The sequence below is a fragment of the Narcine bancroftii genome, chromosome 10 (assembly GCF_036971445.1).
Source record: "Narcine bancroftii isolate sNarBan1 chromosome 10, sNarBan1.hap1, whole genome shotgun sequence".
Classification (NCBI taxonomy): Eukaryota; Metazoa; Chordata; class Chondrichthyes; order Torpediniformes; family Narcinidae; genus Narcine; species Narcine bancroftii.
The window spans coordinates 24,400,295-24,421,877 of NC_091478.1; the positions used below are offsets into that span (position 1 = coordinate 24,400,295).

At 43.8% G+C, this 21,583-nt stretch overlaps 1 protein-coding gene and 1 long non-coding RNA gene across 4 annotated transcripts in view; one reads left to right on the forward strand and one right to left on the reverse strand.

Moving 5' to 3' along the window:
- The window catches only part of hpse2 (heparanase 2), a 263,673-nt gene that overhangs the window by 144,952 nt on the left and 97,138 nt on the right, over positions 1–21,583 (forward strand). For all 3 annotated transcript variants that reach the window (XM_069900231.1, XM_069900232.1, XM_069900233.1), the window contains exon 6: positions 19,765–19,812. In XM_069900231.1, coding sequence (XP_069756332.1) covers positions 19,765–19,812 — 48 coding nt within the window. The remainder of the gene's footprint in view (positions 1–19,764; positions 19,813–21,583) is intronic.
- LOC138744311 (uncharacterized) overlaps positions 1–21,583 on the reverse strand; it is a 41,648-nt gene that overhangs the window by 16,232 nt on the left and 3,833 nt on the right. The window contains exons 2-4 of the long non-coding RNA XR_011345440.1: positions 8,556–8,728; positions 6,972–7,011; positions 3,724–3,843 (exon numbers count right to left, since the gene is read on the reverse strand). This is a non-coding gene — a long non-coding RNA (uncharacterized lncRNA). The remainder of the gene's footprint in view (positions 1–3,723; positions 3,844–6,971; positions 7,012–8,555; positions 8,729–21,583) is intronic.

Here is a 21,583-nt window from a genome sequence, read left to right on the forward strand (position 1 = left end):
CTAACAACGTGGCACTAATCACGGTGCTAACCCTTAAGTGTCAGCAAAAATCTGGGGGTACAGAACGGCATACGGAGCTCCCAAGTGTGGTCTTTCCAATACCTTGTACAGCTGTATCATGAGGTCCCAACCATTGCTCTCAATACCCTGCCAATTAAGGCCAGCGTACCAAATGCCTTCTTCACTATCCTGTCCACCTCATTCAAAATTTTCACTGAACTCTGCACCTGTACCCCAAGGTCACTCTGTTCCACTACACTCTCTAGGGCCATGACAGTTCTACTCTTCAGAGGGCTTTTTGAGAGTGGGAGGGTTAGATTAGTAGGGGGGGTGGGTGGGTTCTATTTTTTCTTCGGGTTCTTATTTTTATTTTTTTTATAACTAGAAGAGATTCGTCTATTCACGTGGTTTATCTCAATATTAGAATGAGGTGAAATTCTCATATGGATATTTCACTTTTTTTGAGAATTATATAAGACAATCTATAATATGTGACTCATATTCTGTATTGCATTATATAATTAATTAATATCTAAACAATATATCCATGTAATATTTCTCTTTATCAAATTAATAAAAATATTTTAAAAAGAAGTTGCTATTTGCATAGTAGGGGACAAGTGTAATGGGGAACAGGCAAGTAAATCCCACAGCCAGATCAGCCATGATCCTATTGAATGGCAGAGCAGGCTCCTATTTCTATTTCCTATTTCTATTTCCTATTTCTTATGTTCTTATTCATATAGCCATGTAAAGAACACAATCTACAGAGTACAGGATTACAATGAAGGGAAAGGTCAATTAGAATCAAGCAAGGGCAATGTGGTGGTCCTGTACGGAGGTGATATGACATTGGAAACACTGGCAAATTTGTACACCTGTGTGGTGGAAAGTGTGCTGACTGGCTGCATCATGGTCTGGTATGGGCGACATTAATGCCCCCAAGTGAAAGCCCTGTAAAAGGTAGTGGACACAGCCCAGGACATCACGGGTAAAATCCTCCCCACCATCGAGAACATCTACAGGGAACACTGCCTTCAGAGGGCATCAAGGATCCACACCACCTAGCACACACTTTGTTCTGACTTCTACCATCAGGAAAGAGTATAGGCGTGTAACGTGATCAATATTACCAGAGACTTTTATTAGCTTACAACTAATGGCTGGAATCTACAGTAGTTTTCAGGTAAATTGGAGGTAAGGCAGGGAAAATGGTTTATATCAAGACCAACAGGGGTGGAGCCAAGAGGAGTGGTCAGCCATCTAACCTATACATAGGGAATTCCAGTTCACTGCAAGGTGCCGCAAGACTCACACCATCAAGTTCAAGAACAGCTGCTACCCCCCACCATCAGACTCCTCAACAACAAACTCAATCATGGATTCACTTAAGGACTCTTACCTTTGCACTTTATTAATTTTTTTCTCTTTGTTTTGCACAGTCAGTTTATTTACATTTATTTGTTTACATGTGTACATTGAGTCAGTTTTTTTTGCACTGCCAATAAGCGGTAATACTGCCTTGCCTCCAGGAAATAGAATCTCAGGGTTGTATGTGATGTCATGTCTGTAACCTGACAATAAATCTGAAATCTGTAATGGGCTTCACTTAGAAGCCTGATTGTTGCAAGCTTTCATTCTCAAACCTTCTCTTCAATGGGATGGGGGAGAAGAGAGCATGCCTGGGGTGTGATGGGTTTTTCGGAATGCTGGCTGCCTTTCCTAAGCAGTGGGACCCCACTGGAATTTTCGGACAAACATTGGCATCAAGGTGCAGCCTCGGGATACCTACCTGAAGACATTGTGACAAAGATGATAACACTCTCTCTCTCTCTCTCTCTCTCTCTCTCTCTCTCTCTCTCTCTCTCTCTCCCCCTCCCCTCTTCCTCTCTCTCTCTCTCTCTCTCTCTCTCTCTCTCTCTTGCTCCCTCTCTCCCGCTAGTGAGACCCTGCCCCCCCCTTCCTCACCCAGCCAACACCAAGCGGCCCCTTAAACCGTGCAAAGTTTCAAACTTCAAAAAGTACAGGCTCTGCAAGACCGCTGCTCAACAGGAAATGTTTGACAATTACCAGTAACTGGGAAATATCACCTTTGAAAGGCCATGTGCGCTGAGGGATTTTTGCATTTACGACCATGAAATTCCTCCTTATAACCACCCAGCAAAGAAGGAATATTGACAGTGGTCTCCGAGAAAACAGATGTGTTGGAAAGCTTATATGCAGGGTGTTTGTGAGATGTGATAGCCTTCCGTGTGAACATTTCATCAGTAAAATTGCTTCTAATACTGCAATTGATGATCATCATGGAGTCACACAGGACAGAAACAGCCCCTTAAACCCAATAGGTCTGCACTGATCCTATTATATTCTCCCCATATTTCCATCAACTGTTTCCCATCACTCTGCTGGTTCTATCTCTCATCCACATGCTCAGATCAAAGAGTCCTACAGCATAGAACAGGCCCTTTGGCCAAACTTGTCCATGCTGACCCTTTCCTTCCATTCAGTTTATGTCCTTCTAAATGTTTCCTGTCCATTAATCTGTCCAAAAGTTTTCCAAACATTAGAGCCAATTTTCAGAGGCTAAATATTGACCTGAATATTTTGGGGTATGGGGCGAAACACAGAGAACATGCAACTCCAAGCCAACTGCATCAGAGGTTGTGATTGAGGTATTGGGACCATGTGGAGGCAGATCGGATTGGTTCAGATGAACATCATGGTCTACTGTAGAGCTTTCCCCCGCTCTCCTGTTCTGTGTTTGTAGATTGCTGCTATTGTGAGATTGGCGGTCTGGTCATTAAGACATGACCTGGAGCTTAAAGAACCCTCTTCATGATAGCCCCTTCCTGGCAGCAGAAAAGGCTGTCGAGATGAGGGAAAATGTAGGGGAGGGGGAATGCATGGCAGTCTGTGCCAGAGATGGTGACACCTGTGCTGGGCAGTGCACCACGAGAGTTGCAGACTCCGGGGCAATAGTGGACTGGCTCAGGGTACCAGAAACCTGCCCCCTCTTCCCGATGAGAAGGAGATGATCCAACAGGATGATGACTACGGAAACTCAACGGCTGAAGGACCCCCACAGGCTGCAGGCTGTTGATGACTTTCATATGGAGGGCCCCCACAGGCTGCGTGTGGCTGGAGACTGGCTCATGGGAACCAGGTTTTAGAACTGGGATTTGAGAGGGTGCTGAGGACAAGAAGGGCTCCTGAAGGGCCTCGGGTGCTAACAGCTTCCAGAATGTGTTGGAGGATTGGATCTGGAGCTCAGGTTGTCAATGATTTGATCTGGAGTTTGTGCAACTGCGAAAGCTGCGGGAGCAATGGAGGTGAATCTACAGATACCCAGTGCCTACAAAGGGACTCTCTTTTGTTAGGGGCGCCGGACAATGCTCACGGCGACTGTTTGTCTTAAAGCAGACTAAAGTTGAAGAATATCATATAGATTACATTTTTAATATATTATTATGTGACAATAAAAGGAACCTTGAACCTTTGAATAGACTGATCTCTGGGTGCCTGGAATGAGCTTGCTACAATCTAGCTGGATCAAAACTTTAATCAGTCGAGTTAATTGTATTAAGATGAATATTTTTCCTCAAATTCAATATTTATTTCAATCAATACCATGTTCTCTTTCAAAAGGATTTTTTCAGGATTTAAAGCCATGAGAGAATTTTTATGGAAAGGAAAATTATTGCGGGCAGCATTATATAAACTTACTTGGAAGTATGCGTTAGGTGGTCTTCAATTACTATGAAGCAGCCTAGTTGAAATTTAGTAATAGATTGATGGATTTGGAACAACCCCCAAGTTGGGCGAAAGTTGAGACGGCTTGCATTTCTGAAATTGAAGTGCATCAATTTATATATATCAATGAAATATAAATTTGTTGCCAGAATATAATATGTCGATATTAAAGCATCTATTAAAGGTGTGGACGAAAAGAAATAAGACTTTAGGATCAAAAGGTAAATTGTCAATTATTCCTTTTACAATATTTAATAATTACTTAAAGAGTTGGGATTTTAAGGATATAAAGTCATTGCAGGATTGTTTTGTAGGACAGTTTATTTCCTTTAATCAATTGAGGGAATGTTTTGATATTGCTGAAAATTCTTTGTTTGTTTATTATCAACTTCGAGGTTTGGTGAAAGATATGTATGGTAAAGAGAATACTTTACCTGTATTGACGGAATTTGAATCTTTTATACCAAAGAAGGGATATATTTCTGTTATGTATCAAGTGTTACAAGACAATATGGAGAAACCGGAATGGGAGAAGTCTAAGCTTAAGTGGGAAAATTTAGCTTTTGTTTTTCCTGAAGATTATTGAGCAGATATATGTGTTATCGCAGTCTAACTAAATTGACGGATGTACGGTATGGAATGGTTAATTATAATTTTTTACATCAGTTATATTTAACTCCAGAGAAATTGAAAAAATATGGTTTTAGTAACTCGGATTCTTGTTTTAGATGTGGTGTATGTACTGGTACCTTTTTACATGCTGTTTAGTCTTGTGTTTATGTACAACCATTTTGGGAAGAAATTAGGTAAATTTTGAAAAAAATATATAACATTAAGTTACCATTAGATCCATCTATTTTTTAATGGGTTACATGGTTCCTTTAAAGGGATTAGGGCTGGATAAATTTCAAATTGCATTTGTATGTTTAGTACTGTCTGTAGCGTGAAAATGTGTAGCAAGTACATGGAAAGATAACAGTGATTAATATAATGCGATGGCATAATGAATTGAAAGCTTGTATTGTTATGGAAAAAAATTATGTATAATTTGCATGATAATTATTCTTTTTTTGTCAATAAGTGGTTACCGTATTTGGAATATATGCATTTAGATGTATTATATATTTTTCCTTTTTTTAGCTCTCCTTAAGAGAGCTGGCTGATGGGGTGGGAGGGTGGGAGGGGTATTTCTTTTTTTTTTGTTTTTTTTTGTTCTTCTTTCTGTGTTTATGTTTTTAATTTTCTTTTTTATATACAATTATATAAAATTACTTATATTGGATTGTATACTGTTTTTCTATTAACGATTTTTTAAGTAAATAAAGTTTACAAAAAAATAATCTAGCTGGATCAAGTCTTGAACACAAGTTGCCTGGGGCTAGTCCATGGTGGGGTCTGAGCAAGTGATCACTTATTTAATCTGGGCAGGGAACTCTTCTGAATCATTTTCCTTGATGTTGGCCATGGTGGCCAAAGGCTGACAGATGTTGGGAGTTGGACATCGAGGTCACAGTGCAACACCTTGCAATGCTGTCTAGTTGGAGTCTGCCTGGATGGAATGCAAGATGTTGTTCCTCCAATTTGCAAATCCTCTTAGCACTGTTCTCCCAGTGGCCTACCATTTCAATTCCACAACCTATTGCAACATTGGCATGTCTGTCCATGGCCTCATGCACTGCCAAACCGAGACCAGCTGCAAATTGGACAAACAACATTTTATTTTCTGCCTTGGCACTCTCCAACCAGACGAAATTAACGTCGATTTCTCTAGTTTCTGTTAAACCCCTCCCCTGTATCCTTCCCTTTTCCTAGCCTTCTGTCTCCTTTCCTCCAGCTCCCCACCTCTTCCCTTTCCATTCATAGAGCTACCCCATCCCTTATCACTTCTCAGCCTTTCTCTCTTCTACCCTCCCACCTGTATCCACCTTTGACCTCTTACTTGTTAGCCTGTGTGGCTCCCCTTGGTCCTTCCTCCCTCTTCTCTTCCTCTTTCCCTACCCCTTGTCTCTCTTCCTACAGCTCCCCATCCCTTACCCTTCCTTCTCCTACCGGAAGTCTATCTTTGTCCTCTCCCCCATCACTTCTCAGCTTCTTTATATCCTCTCTCCTGTATCCACCAGTTACCTGTTAGCCTGCTCTCCTCCCCCTTTCTCCCCACCTTTTAATTCAGGTGTTTTCCTGATTTTTGATAATCCGATGAAGGGCTCAGGCCTGAATCATTGACCTGCTTTCTACACCCTGTGGATGCTGTGTGACCAGCTGAGCTTCTACACAACATTGTGCTCAACAATGTCTGTAGGTTCTATACAGGAGACTGAGGTACTGGCTTGCAGAATCCATCTCCAGTGTGGGGCCTCTTGTTTTATTTCCCCTAACCCTAGAAGCCCACTAAAAATATTGAAATGAAATATCCAGGTGAGAACTTGAATTGTAAAGGTTATGGACCAAGACTAATGAATGGGATTCATGAAGATAGGTCATCAATGGTAGGCATGGATTTGATGGGCTGGAAGGCCTGTTTCTGTTCTGTATGACTCTATGACTGTACAAGGTGTTGGTGTGACAGCACCCGGTTTCTTGCTTGCAGTTCTGGACACCTTGCTCTCAGAAGGATGTCTTTAGGTTGAAAAGTGTACAGAAAAGATTTACAAGGAGGCCATGAGTTGCAAAACAAGAGTGGAAAAGCTGGGGCATTCATCATTATAAGCCCCAGCATTCACCACTTCAGCTGGCAGCCCATTCCACACTCCTACTACACTCTTGTGTGAAGAGGTTCCTCCACCCCCCCCCCCCCCCCCACCCAATGTTTCCCCTTTCACCCATATCCTCTGGTTTGTATCTCACCTAACCTCAGTGGAAAAAGCTGACTTTAATTTACATGATCTATTCCCCTCATATTTTTGTATGCCTCTATCTCAGTTTCTTTCTCGTCTACCCTTCCACGTGCATCCACTATTTCTTCCTTGTCACCTTGTGCTTCCTCCTCTCTTCTCCTTCTCTTCCTTCCCCCACCCATTTATTCAGAAGTCTGTCTGTTTTTCCTTATCCCTGCATAAGGGCCCAGACCCTAAACGTTGGTTACCCTTTGGTTCTTATGGATGTGTGTGACCTGCTGAGTTTCTCGAATACTTTTGTGTATTATACTTGTCATTGTGTTCCTTTGGGTTGGGTGGGGCTTTTGCTATGCAGAGTTATACAGGATTTATAGCAGTCAAGCTTACCTGTGCCAATTCATGCCTCGTCCTTTCATACCTCTACATTCTGCAATGGAAATGGAAGCAGGAGTCAGGCATTTGCCCCACTGCTATTGAAGAAGTTCTTGGTTGATCTTTTATTTCAGTGCTATTTTTCTGCACTCAGTCCTGATCATTATGCCCTTAATGTGTGAATGTCTGTCATCACTATCTGGGCTATACTCAGCCACAGAGTTTTACAGTCTTCCAGCATAGAAAAATCCAAAGTTTTACTGTCCTCACAGAATGGTACAAAGCTACATTGCATGTTGGAATCGGGATGGAGCAGGTGATGCAACTGCTGGAGATTATTGAAACCTGATGGATGTTGTTACAAGCTTCAGTTTACAAGACAGATGCCTCACCAGCTGGCCCCCAAATCTTCCTTGTTTGTCCGCTAAGATCTCCTTGCTGGATCGGTCAAACAGGGACAGAGGCAGCTCAGCAAAAAGGCTTTCTCACCAAAGACTGGTTCTCTCATTTTAAGCCAACTGGTTTGGATCTAGAGTGTGCTTTGCCTTTGCTGTGCCTCCTCTGCCAGGATGCAGAGTGCTGAAGGGGTTAATCACAGCACAGTGCCCTCGACCTTGCTACAGGCTTATATAAATTTTACTATAAATCAATGGGGCTTTTGGGAAACTAACCCCTTGATCCTCACTCCTAATGAAAACCATTAACACAACAAACTTTTCGAATCGGCCCTCTCTTCATCTTAATTTAAAACAACAGACTGGTGGATTTTGCTTTGTTGCTTCAGATCTTGCAGTTCACAACAGTGCTTCCTTCTTGAGCAAACAATGTGCTGCTGGAGGAACTCAGTGGGTCAAGCAACGTTTCGGGTTGGAACCCTTTTGCGGAGACGAAAGCAGGAAGGGGTGATATCAAGACTATCATGGGAGATGGGCAAAGAAACTGGGGAGGGGCTAAGAGGTGAAAGGGTGTTGGGCAGAAATTTAAAAAAGTAGAAACACAAAGCAGGGGAAACTTAGCAGGTCAAACCGTTTACTTTATATACAAAGTTAAAGATACATCACCATCGGCTTTCATCAAGGTATGAACAAAATGTAGACGGGTGCCCATTTGACCTGCTGAGCTTCCCATGCTTTCTGTTTTTACTTCAACCACGGTGTTTGCAGGCTTTCATGTTTTACTTTAGGTACAGGATAGGACAGGTAGAGGGAAAGGCCACTGGGAGGTGAAGAGGCAGATTGAGCAGACAGAGTGAGGAATAAAGTTTGGAAGAACACCTGTGGGCAGCTGGTAAAGCCGCTGCCCTCACAGCGACAGCAACCCAGGTTCGATCCCGAACTCTGGCACTGTCTGTGTGGAGTTTGCATGTTCTCCCCGCGTCAATGTGGGTATGTCCAGGATCCTTTTGTTTCCTCTGACATCCACCTCTATAAATAGCTCCTATTGTGTAGATTGGTGGGAGAATGTGTCGAGATGTGAGCAGAATTAAATGGGGTGAGTGTCTGTGGGTCAGCAGGAACATAGTGGGCTGAAGAATCTTTTTCCACACTTTAAATCTTTAAATCTTGCTTAAAATAACCTCATCAATTCCTTCAGACACACCTGAGAGAGAAGCAGGGCCCTCAGTTTATGGTTCACTTCAGCTGACACTTCTGAGCCACACTCCTACAGCACTCAATGGTCCATCAAGATACTTTCCTTCAGGCTCTTGGCCACAATGTGTATCCGTATTCTTCTAGTGCTGAGATGGGAACAAGCAGCCCACTAAGATTTGGCTGAAAATAGAAAGGGTTATATCAGCAAATCAAGGACAACTGTAGACTCTGGGGGTTGAGTCCAACACACTAAAACTCAGCAGGTCACGCAGCATCTGCAGGAAGTAAAAGGTAACCAATGTTTCAGGCCTGGGGCCTTCATCAGGAATGAGGAAAAATAGCCTGAATAAAAAGGTTGGGGAAGGGTTACATTAGCCTTTCCATGAACACTTTTGTTCATTTGATGTAAAGTTTTTGGGATTACATGGGTAAGTAAGTCATTGGTTGGTGAAAGGGCCCCATCTGCAGCAGATATAACATTTCAGGACAAGATTTTAATCAAAGGGAATAGAATGGATTTGAAATTCCCAGCATCAACAGCTCCACCATCTCACCTTAATTATACATTCAACCAATATGTAATTTTTTACATCTCTGTTGCTCATTTTCCAAGTTATTTCTCTGGAGTTACCAATGTGATGCAGATGTCATCTGGCAACCACTTTACTTATTTGCCAAAAGACACTTGGCTTTAATCATGATTACACTTTCTGTGACTGAATTCTGCAGACTTTGGGAGAACATAGTATTGTATGTGTGAATATGTTTCTTTCTATCACCAGTGTGTGTGTGTGTGTGTGTGTGTGTGTGTGTGTGTGTGTGTGTGTGTGTGTGTGTGTGTGTGTGTGTGTGTTGCATTGAAATCTTCTGAGATTGAGAAATAGCTCTACATGAAACTTTCTTCCCAAGAGTCGCATGTAGTACCCTATCATCCAAGCAGTATTCTTTACCACAGCAGTTCTTTAGCTGCAACTTGGTTGCTCTGAGAATAAAGCAGCAAGGAAACGTTGCTTTAAAAGCTATCCAGTCTCGGCCTCCCCATTCTTCACTTAGATCACTTGACAGGACTGACAGATAGATAATCAACTTGTTCAACTGTTTATATGACCATTGCATGGATCCTCTCTCCACCTCATTGAAAGTGGTGGCTTCAGTCCTATGGAAATCACTCTGAAAACCATCAGCTCATCTTTATGTGTATCTACAGATGTGTGGCTGCATCTCAGTCTGGTATGGGAACACCAACACCTCTGAGCATAAAGTCCTCCAAAAGGTAGAGGACACAGCCCAGGGCATTACAATCAAAACCCTCCCCACTATAAGGTACATCTACAGGGAACTCTGCTGTCGGAGAGCAGCAGCAATCATCAAAGACCCTCATCACCCAGCACATGCTCTGTTCTCACTGCTACCATCAGGAAAGAGAAATAGATTCAGGAACAGCTGCTCCCCCTCCACCATCAGACTTTTAAGCAACAAACTCATTCAGGGACTCATTTAAGGACTCTTACTTGTGCACTTTATTGATTTTCTTTGCTCTCCCTGTATTGCACAGACAGTTTGTTTGCATTTGTTATCTGTTTACAGTTCTTTTGATTGTTTACATGTTCACACTGTGTACAGTTTTTTTTTGCACTACCAATTAGTGGTAATTCTGCCGCACCAGCAGGAAAAAGGAATCTCAGGGTTGTAAGTGATGCCACGTATGCACTCTGACAATAAATCTGAAATCTTTATGCATCCAGTGAACCAAACCTTCTTCCTGTTTTGTAAGTAAATGTTTTTTTTATATAGTGGCTGCTGCCTGGAGCTGTATTCCACACATTGACCGCTGTGAGAAGAATAATTTCCTGACCTCATAATCTCAAAACAAAATTTTCCCTCTTCTGTATGAACTTTTCTCCCCTTTCTCTTTCTTCTCATCTCTTCTGTATGAACTTTTCTCCCCTTTCTCTTTCTTCCTCTCTCCCTGCTAGTGGACTGTACCTCAACCTGTCCCACCATCCCTCACACCTTCTGTTTTATACCCTATCACCTCTGGGTCCTTCCCCAGTCTCTTATCCCTTTATATACATATTTCACCTTCCTTATATAACTTTTGATAAAGAGTCCTAACCTAAAAATGTTGACTGACAACTTCTATTCATGGATAGAACAAGAAAGTCTGCAGACCTGATTGTCTTCTTTGGCTTGGCTTCGCGGACGAAGATTTATGGAGGGGGTAAAAAGTCCACGTCAGCTGCAGGCTCGTTTGTGGCTGACAAGTCCGATGCGGGACAGGCAGACACGATTGCAGCGGTTGCAGGGGAAAATTGGTGGGTTGGGGTTGGGTGTTGGGTTTTTCCTCCTCTGCCTTTTGTCAGTGAGGTAGGCTCTGCGGTCTTCTTCAAAGGAGGTTGCTGCCCGCCAAACTGTGAGGCGCCAAGATGCACGGTTTGAGGCGATATCAGCCCACTGGCGGTGGTCAATGTGGCAGGCACCAAGAGATTTCTTTAGGCAGTCCTTGTACCTTTTCTTTGGTGCACCTCTGTCACGGTGGCCAGTGGAGAGCTCGCCATATAACACGATCTTGGGAAGGCGATGGTCCTCCATTCTGGAGACGTGACCCATCCAGCGCAGCTGGATCTTCAGCAGCGTGGACTTGATGCTGTCGACCTCTGCCATCTCGAGTACTTCGACGTTAGGGATGTAAGCGCTCCAATGGATGTTGAGGATGGAGCGGAGACAACGCTGGTGGAAGCGTTCTAGGAGCCGTAGGTGGTGCCGGTAGAGGACCCATGATTCAGAGCCGAACAGGAGTGTGGGTATGACAACGGCTCTGTATACGCTTATCTTGGTGAGGTTTTTCAGTTGGTTGTTTTTCCAGACTCTTTTGTGTAGTCTTCCAAAGGCGCTATTTGCCTTGGCGAGTCTGTTGTCTATCTCATTGTCGATCCTTGCATCTGATGAAATGGTGCAGCCGAGATAGGTAAACTGGTTGACCGTTTTGAGTTTTGTGTGCCCGATGGAGATGTGGGGGGGCTGGTAATCATGGTGGGGAGCTGGCTGATGGAGGACCTCAGTTTTCTTCAGGCTGACTTCCAGGCCAAACATTTTGGCAGTTTCCGCAAAGCAGGACGTCAAGCGCTGAAGAGCTGGCTCTGAATGGGCAACTAAAGCGGCATCGTCTGCAAAGAGTAGTTCACGGACAAGTTTCTCTTGTGTCTTGGTGTGAGCTTGCAGGCGCCTCAGATTGAAGAGACTGCCATCCGTGCGGTACCGGATGTAAACAGCGTCTTCATTGTTGGGGTCTTTCATGGCTTGGTTCAGCATCATGCTGAAGAAGATTGAAAAGAGGGTTGGTGCCAGAACACAGCCTTGCTTCACGCCATTGTTAATGGAGAAGGGTTCAGAGAGCTCATTGCTGTATCTGACCCGACCTTGTTGGTTTTCGTGCAGTTGGATAATCATGTTGAGGAACTTTGGGGGACATCCGATGCGCTCTAGTATTTGCCAAAGCCCTTTCCTGCTCACGGTGTCGAAGGCTTTGGTGAGGTCAACAAAGGTGATGTAGAGTCCTTTGTTTTGTTCTCTGCATTTTTCTTGGAGCTGTCTGAGGGCAAAGACCATGTCAGTGGTTCCTCTGTTTGCGCGAAAGCCGCATTGTGATTCTGGGAGAATATTCTCGGCGACACTAGGTATTATTCTATTTAGTAGAATCCTAGCGAAGATTTTGCCTGCAATGGAGAGCAACGTGATTCCCCTGTAGTTTGAGCAGTCTGATTTCTCGCCTTTGTTTTTGTACAGGGTGATGATGGTGGCATCACGAAGATCCTGAGGCAGTTTACCTTGGTCCCAACAAAGCTTGAAAAACTCATGCAGTTTGGCATGCAGAGTTTTGCCGCCAGCCTTCCAGACTTCTGGGGGGATTCCATCCATACCTGCTGCTTTGCCACTTTTCAGTTGTTCGATTGCCTTATATGTCTCATCCAGGGTGGGAACCTCATCCAGCTCTAGCCTTAGGGGCTGTTGAGGGAGCTGGAGCAGGGCGGAATCTTGGACTGAGCGGTTGGCACTGAAAAGAGATTGGAAGTGTTCTGACCATCGCTTGAGGATGGAGATCTTGTCGCTGAGGAGGACTTTGCCGTCTGAGCTGCGCAGCGGGCTTTGGACTTGAGGTGAGGGGCCGTACACAGCCTTTAGAGCCTCGTAGAAACCCCTGAAGTCGCCAATGTCCGCGCTGAGCTGGGTTCGTTTGGCGAGGCTAGTCCACCACTCATTTTGGATCTCCCGGAGTTTGCGCTGAAGATGGCTGCATGCGCGACAAAAATGCTGGAGAAACTCAGCAGGTCACGCAGCGTTCTTTATGTAGCAAAAATAAAGATATGCAACTAACGTTTTGGGCCTGAGCCCTTCATCAAGGTATGACCAAAAAGCAAGCAGGCACCTGAATAAAATAGTGGGGGGGGGGGGGGGGGTTTCAAGGGCAGGATGGGAGGGGCACAAGAGAAAAAAGCTGAGAAGAAAAGGGGGAATAGAACAGCTCTCTGAATGGAGAGGGAAGGGGTGGAAAGCTGGATGAAAGGAGATGGGGAAGAGAGGGAGATGGAAATCGGACAAGTCGAAGTTAAAGCCATCCAGTTGGAGAGTGCCCAGATGGAATAGTAGTAGCTGCTCCTCCAATTTATGGGTGGCCTTGGTTTGGTAGTGCAAGAGGCCATGGACAGACATGTTGCTGTGGGAGTGAGGCACAGAATTGAAATGGTTGGCCACTATCCATGGATGCTGTCTGACATGTCCCCCAGCAGATCTCTGTTTTTTCATGTATTGGTTGGGAACCCACTTCATAACAAAGTAATGTCACAATTTAATCTCTCTCACTGCACATTTATTATGAAAGAAATGGTGTGTGCAAGGAACAGTACAGTACTGGAATAAAAAGGCACCTCAGCAGTTTGCCGCTGAAATAATCCCAGAACATTAGCAGTGGGGCACATATCATGTGCAGGCAGCAGGGTTTTAATTTAAATTGGCATTCTGTTCAGCACAGATATTGTGGGCTGAAGGGCCTGTTCCTGCACTGTATGTTTTTCTTCCAGACTTCTTCCTTACTTCAGCTTTGGAAACACATTCATGGAATAGGAGGCCATTGGCCTCGTAGGCTAGTGCTAGCATTTCACAAGGCTTGGCACGGTTAACATAGCAGTTAGTGCAATGCTGTTACAGTGTCAGCAAACCATGGTTCAAATCTGCGTATTGACTGTAAGCTGTTTGTATGTTTGGCCCATGAACGTGAGAAGGCGAAGCATAGGAGACATCCCTACATGGCAATGGACTGGTGAGGAGCTCACACAGGCTCCAAGCTGCCAAAGCCTTGAGATAGGCTTCGGGCTGCTGGAGACTGGCGTAAAGGACCCAGATGTCAGAACCAGGATTTGAGAGATTGCCAAGGGTGGGAAGGCTCCTGAAGGGCCTCGAGCTCTGAAGGCTTCCTGATCTCGTCGGATGTTTGGATCTGGAGCTCCGGTTGCCAAATGGATTAAACAGGAGTCTGTGGTTGCAGAGGCTGCGGGAGTTCTGGATGCGAATCCACAGACACACATTGACTTTGAATGGACTCTCTTTTGCTTCTCTTTCTCTTACTATAAAAGGCACCAAGCAATGCTCATGGTGACTGTTTCTCTGCCTGTCAGAAGACTAAAGGAAATTTCATGTAATATTACATTTTCTGTTTTATTACATGACAATAAAAAAAATCAAACCTCAACTGTGTGAGTTTTCTCTGGGTGCTTAGGTTTCCTCCCATGTTCCAAAGATGTAAGGGGTTAGCAGGTTAATTGGTTACATCGGTGTATTTGGGCGGCATGGGCTCACGGGCTGGAAGGGTCTTTTACCTGTATCTCCAAATTAATTTAAAGATCATGCTCTTCAGACTCTTTATGTTGCATTGCAGTAACAATTCCAAGTCCTTACTCCTTCACATGAATTTTGACAAGGATAGAATTGGGTCAAGATGATGGAGATGCATTTTATGTTTTATCTAACTGAGTTGGATTTGATGTAGGTGTTTTGTGCTGGTGTCTGGCAAGAAAGGGAACTGTTCCAAAAATCTTGATGGACTCAAGGAACCTCATTAAATACAAATTCATTTAGCTCAAGGGTACCTTGCCATAGAATCACATCTGCTGGTTTCCAGTAACTACTTCTTCATAATGACTGGATGATATTAACGCTAACACTTATAATAGTTTAACTTGTGAAAAGGGCCAGTTAATGGTGAAACACCTTCTTTGAGATTATTGCTTTTCCTGTGTTAAAGCACCCAGGGCAGTCACAGCTAACTGCAATGGAACTATACAAATATATTTTCCAAACCCATTCCAGGTTCCATTGCTTTGACTGTGCTTGTCTCTGGCATAGACAGCTGCTTGTTCAGTTAATCTCTGTGCACATGGTCTGTGATTAGAAAAGTACAAGCCTTGATAAATATGTTTTCTGTCATCGCGCTGCAGATTTTAACCAGGGCAATGTGCTTCACTGTGGCACCAACAAGGCGGCATAGTTAAAGGTTTGCCAAGCTGCTGCCAAATATTTTAGCTTTGTAGTTTCCTAGAGATCCAGCACAATAACAGGCCCTTCTGGACCATGATCCCACACCACCCAAGTACACCCATGTGACCAATTAACCGACTTGCTCCCATATGTCTTTGGAACGTGGGAGGAAACAGTTAGGTAGAGGTTAGTCAGTTGAATCTTGCACTGCCTGTAAGGAGTTTGTACGTCCTCCATGTGTATGCGTGGGTTTCCTCCAGGTGCTCTGATTTCCTCCCACCCTTCAAAAAAAACTTACCAGGGGTTGTAGGCCAATTGGGTGTAATTAGGCAGCATGGGCTTGTGGGCCAAAATGGCCTGTTGACCTGCTCTGTCTACATTTAAAATGTGGAAACCAGAGCACCCAGAGGAAACCCACACAGGTCAATGGGAGAGCGCACAAACTCCTTCCAGACAAGCAGCAGATTTGAAACCAGTAGCTGGTGCTCTAATAGCATGGCGCTAACCTCTACACCTCTGTGTTGCCCTATTTATTAATTTAATAAAATATTATTTATCAATTTAGGGGATGCAGATACTGTTGGCAATGCCAGCATTAACGCATGACCTTAATTGTCTCTGAATTAAGAGTGAACCACAGAGGAAGGACTGCACTCACCTATATTTTTTCCAAAAAATAATTCTATTCACAATAAAAAAATGTATAAAATAGACACAGTTGAAAAAAGTGCAAGATTTTTCTATTCTTAATTGTCATTTGGTCCATAATATATTATAGCATTAGCCAATAATTCTCTGCAGCAACGTAGTTACTCATGTGGCCTTCTGGGATCATGCGCCCTCCGTTGTTTCAAGGGTTTCCCCTCTGGTCTCTGCCACTCAATGCCCAGAGGAAACCGATGCAGTCATGGGAAGAACGTACAAACTCCTTAGAGACAGTGCTGGTTTCAAACCTGGGACGCTGGTGCCGTAGAAGCGCTACACTAACCGTGTCACTAACTGCTTCCTCCCACATTCCAGTTTGATAGGTTAATAGGCTGTTGTTAGTCATCCCCAGAGAGTGTGGGTTGAGCAGGAGAACTTGGGCAGAGAAGATGGAATGTATAGGGAGAACGTCAAGTAGGGTTATTGTAGGGTCGGTGTTAATGAGTTGGTCGATGTCTGTCAATAACTGGGTGGGGTGAAGAACCTGTTTCTCTGCTGAACCTCCTCGTGATAATGCATCAATTGATTTTCCAATAACTTTAGGAAAAACTCCTGTGAGTCTGATTTCTTGTGTGAATTATTTCAATTCCGCTCCCCGCCCCCACCACTCCTGCACTGACAAGTCTGTCCATGGTCTCATACACTGCCAAACCGATGCCACCTGCAAATTGGAGGAGCAACACCTAATATTCCGTCTGAGCATGCTCCAACCGGACAGCATGTACATCGACTTCTCTGGTTTCTGTTAGGCCACTCCTCTGTTTCACTCTCTTCCCCATCGCTCTGTCTCCTTTCCTCCAGCTCCTCCCTCTTCCCTCTCCATTCAGAGAACTATCCCTCCTTATTTTTTTTCTCTTCTGCCCTCTCTCCCATATCTACTATTGATTGACCACTTGCCTGTGACCCTGTGCTCTTCCTCCTTCCCCTCCCCTCACTATTTTATTCCTGAATCTGCCTGCATTTTGCTCATACTTTGACAAAGGGCTCAGGCTGTTGGTTTTGCATCTTTACAATAAAGATTTAAAAAACTGCCTGGCCTGCTAAGTTTCTCCAGCACTTGTGTGTATTAAACTACAATCACAGTGTCTGCAGAGTTTCTTGTTTGACTCCAGAGAACTTGTCTGACTTTGGAATCTGATGCTGACAGATCCAGATGTTCTGGGCAGAGTCTGAATCATCCATCATCTTTGTGGGTTGTAATTAGCAGAACAGATTTCGTAGTTTGTCAGCCTTATCTTTGTAACTGGACAAAGGCTGTAGATCATGTTGGTGACACATATGATGCTGTCTGCAGAGACCAAAAGAGAAACAAAGCGCTGTTCCAGCTCCGTGGCTCTGATGTCTGCAGGCCAGTTGGACATTCCTGCTTGTTGGTGCCTTTGCCAAAAGCATTGAAGACAGGAGCAGTACAAGTACATGACCATCAGACTGGAGCGGATGATGGTGATTTGCATTAAAGCCTTCGGGTCTGAGTTGCAGTCCTTTTACCATTCACATACTGCCAAGGTTATGAGCACCTTTGGTCTGTCCGTTGCGATAGCAAGGATCTCCCAGTGGCCATCCATTTTAATTCTACACACCATTGCCACACCCATATGTCTCTCCATGGCCTCGTGCCAAACTGAGGTCATCTGCAAATTGGATGAACAACACCTTATATTCTGTCTTGGCACTCTCCACCTAGATAGTAATAACATTGACTTCCCCAATTTCTGTTAACCCCCTCTTTCTCTATCCCCCATCTCCCTTCCTCTTCCCTCTCCATTCATAAAGCTACCCCCTACCCAATTACTTTTCAGCTTTTTTTCTCTTCTACCCTCCCACCTGTATCCACCTACTTGTATGACCTCTTGCTTGTTAACCTGTGCTCCTCTCCCTCTCCCTCCCTCTTTTCATTCCCCCCTTACCCAACCTTTTCATTCAGGTGTCTTCATGTTTTTCCTTCTACGTGATGAAGGGCCCAGGCCTGAAAATTGGTTTCCTTTTATCTTCCATGGATGCTGCTTAACCCTGCTGAGTTTCTCCAGCACTGTGTACTGTATTTGATCCCAGCATTTGTAGACTTCCTCGTTTAATGCCATGGTTATGACATTACATTTACATCCACAAAGACAGTTGCCAGCGTGTTTATTATTTACCTTTCCAAGGGTTTTATTTTGTTTACTTTCCATCATAGTGTAATTGTCCTTGAGACAATGGTGAGGAATTACCTTCTTGAATAATTCCAGTTGTTAGAATAGGTTATTGGGTCAGCACAGAACTGTGGGTCCAAGGGTCTGTACTGTGCTGTAGATCTCTATATTCTATGTTCTCATAAATACAATGCATACACGTATCAAAATTCTTCCTGCTGCAGCCAAACAGGAGTTATAAAAATATAACTCAAATTTATGCATTAAATTACTGTTTGGAAAGAGATGTCCTATGATTATAGAAGTTCAAATTTATTGTCATCTTACTTGTATATATACATCCCGACAAAACAGCGTTATCTCTGGACCATAGTGAACACACACAGACACACAGTACTCCCTACACACAAATGACATAGAGCGATCCTTAATAAATGTGTGCAAAAATAATTTTCAGGTTTCTAGGATTGTTCAATAGTCTTGCTGTCTGCAGGAAGAAGTTGTTTCCCAGCCAGGCAGTCCTGGTTTTATGTTCCTGTACCTCTTCCTTGAAGGTGGAGCCTCAAAGATACTGCGGGTTGGATGCTAAGGATCCTCAATGATTCTCTGAGCCCCCTTTAAGCACCGCTCCCTGTAGATGTCGACAACAGAGGGGAGGGAGACCCCAGTACTCTCAGTAGTTTTAGTCACCCTCTGTACTGACCTCTAATCCGATGCTTTTCAGATACCATACCACACTGTGATGCAGCCAGCCAGGACAATCTCCATTGTGTTCCTGTAGAACATTGTTAGGATGTGGGCCAGTAGTCTTGCCTTCCTTAATTAACTTCCTTAGGTGCTGCTGCACAGGAGGAGGTGTTGTTGGTCCAGGATTGGCCATTCTCTAAATGGATGCCAAGGAACTTTGTGCTCCCCATTCTCTCTATGATGGAGCCACTGGTATGTAATGGGGATTGGTCCTTTTTCCTCCCGAAGTCCACAATCATCTCCTTTGTCTTGTCCACGTTGAGACTCAGGTTATTGGTCCTGCACCACTGCACCAGCCTTTCAACCTCCTCCCTGTAAGTTGACATCATTGACTCTGGTGAGGCCAAGTACCATTGTGTCATCCGCAAACCTGATGATAAATAATAAATATAAAAGCTAGGTGTTCACAATTCAAGATTCAAGATTCTTTTATTGTCATGTAATAAAAACAGTGTAATATTACATGGAATTTGATTTTGTCTGCCATAAGACAGACAGATTCGCCATTGGCAGAAATTGCCTAAAGCACCTCTTACAATCAGAGAAAGAGAAGCAAAAGAGAGTTCGTCAGAGTCCTCGAGGGTCTGTGGACTCATCTCCAGCACTGCCGCACCCCCCTGCAGCCACACAGATGCCAGTCCAAACCTCCAGATCCGAATATCCGACATGATCAGGAAGCTTTTGGCGCCCTCTCACATCCTGGTTCCAATATCGCCTTGAACCAGTCTCCAGCAGTCCACCACGTGGTGTGAATACCTGGACTGCATTAGCCAGCAGCCTGCACGGGTTCCTCGCCCTGAGTCACCAAATAAGAAGTAGCGTTTCAGGAGTACACTCAGGTCTTTTCAGGTGTTGGAATGGTTTATGATTCAGGCGGTAAGGGGATCTTCAAAAGTCCGATAGTTGTTCTTGAACAGAAAGGTGCTGGACTTCAAGCTTCTGCCTGATGGTATCAGTGAGAAGAGGTTGTGACCATGATGGTGGATACATCCTGCTGGAAACATCCCATGAAAGAGCAATTGGGGATGTTTTATAATAATGTGGGTAGGATTTACAGACTGCTGTTTATTAACTGTTTTTTCTCCTCAATCTGTCTTGCAGGTTTATGAAAACAGCAGGCACGGTGATCAATGCGGTGACATGGCAACAGTAGGTATTTAACCTTTGTTAACCCTTTGTTCAATCCCACTCAGTTTGCATCTTGCTGCAACCACACTTTTAAGAGCATGGCCTCACTTCCTGCCATAACAGTGCAGACATCCAATGCATTACAGACATCATGGAAATTCACTCTTACGCTATACTACTTGGGAATGTGAGAAACAGGGTAAAAAAAAATCAATCTGATGAATTTATGTGGAAAAAAAAGAGTACAATATGCACAAAATCCAACTTGCATTTTACGACACATATGCCGGTGACACAAATCCACATTATGGTCAATTGAGATAGGGCCTATTTTTTGAGAATGCAAACATCCCCAATGTAACATGGGGATCACCTGTAATGCTGGAAGATTAGATTAACTTATTCTCTTCTCACGACACTCTGAGCATACTATTTTTTGTATCTAATTCAAGTTTCCAGCATCAGCTTTTTAAAAAAAATTTAAAGCATTTTCTTAATCTCTCTTCCACAGACACTTAGTGACTTTTGCTTCTCATTCTCTGACCGTTTGTGGTGCCGGGCAATCTCTGTTGATGCCGAATCTTTGGCTGCCTAATGGCAGGCTAAATGCAACTTCGTGTAATATTACATCTGTTTTATTACATGACAATAAAAGAATAGAACCATAGAACACTGCGGCACAGAAACAGGCCCCTTCTAGTCTGTGCTGAACCATTTGATTTGTCTAGTCCAACTGGCCTACACCCAGTCCAAGGTCCTCCATTCCTCTCCATCCATGTACCTGTCTAAATTCCTCTTAAATGTTAAAATTGAGTCTGCATTCACCACTTCAGCTAGAAGCTCATTCCATATTCCCACCACTCTCTGTGTGAAGAAGTTTCCCCTCATATTCCCCCTAAACTTTTCCCCTTTCACCCTTAACACATGTCCTCTGTTTTGTACCCTCAGTGGAAAAAGCCTATCTACATTTACTGTCTATCCCCCTCATAACTTTAAATACCTCTATCAAATCTTCCCTCATTCTTCTACGCTCCAGGAAATAAAGTCCTAACCTGCTTACCTTTCCTTGTAACTCAGTTCCTGAAGTCTGGGCAACATCCTAGTAAATCTTTTCCGCACTCATTATATCTTATTGATATCTTTCCTGTAGTTAGGAGACCAAAACTGCACACAATACTCCAAATTTGGCCTCATCAACATCTTATACAACTTTACCATAACTTCCCAACTCCTATACTCAATACTTTGATTTATGAAGGTCAATATTCCAAAAGCTCTCTTTATAACCCTATCCAGCTGTGACACCACTTTCAGGGAATTGTGTGTCTGTATTCTCAGCTCCTTCTGTTCTACCACACTCCTCAGTGCCCTACCATTCACCATGTATGTCCTTTCTTGGTTTGTCCTTCCAAAATACAACACCTCACACTTGTCTGCATTAAATTCCATTGACCATTTTTCAGCCCATTTTTCTAGCTGCAAGCTTTGAAAACATTCCTCACTGCCCACAATGGCTCCAATCTTAATGTCATCTGCAAACTTGCTGATCCAATTTACACATTATCATCCATTGATATAGATGATGAACAACAATGGTCTCAGCATGGATCCTTGAGGCACACCACTAGTCACAGGCCTTCAGTCTGAGAAGCAGTCATCCACCACTGCTCTCTGGCTTCTCCCATCCAGCCATTGTCAAATCCAGTTCACCATGAATACCTAGCATCTGAACCTTTCTGACTAAGCTCCCATGTGGGACCTTGTCAAATGCCTTACTAAAGTCCATGTCGAC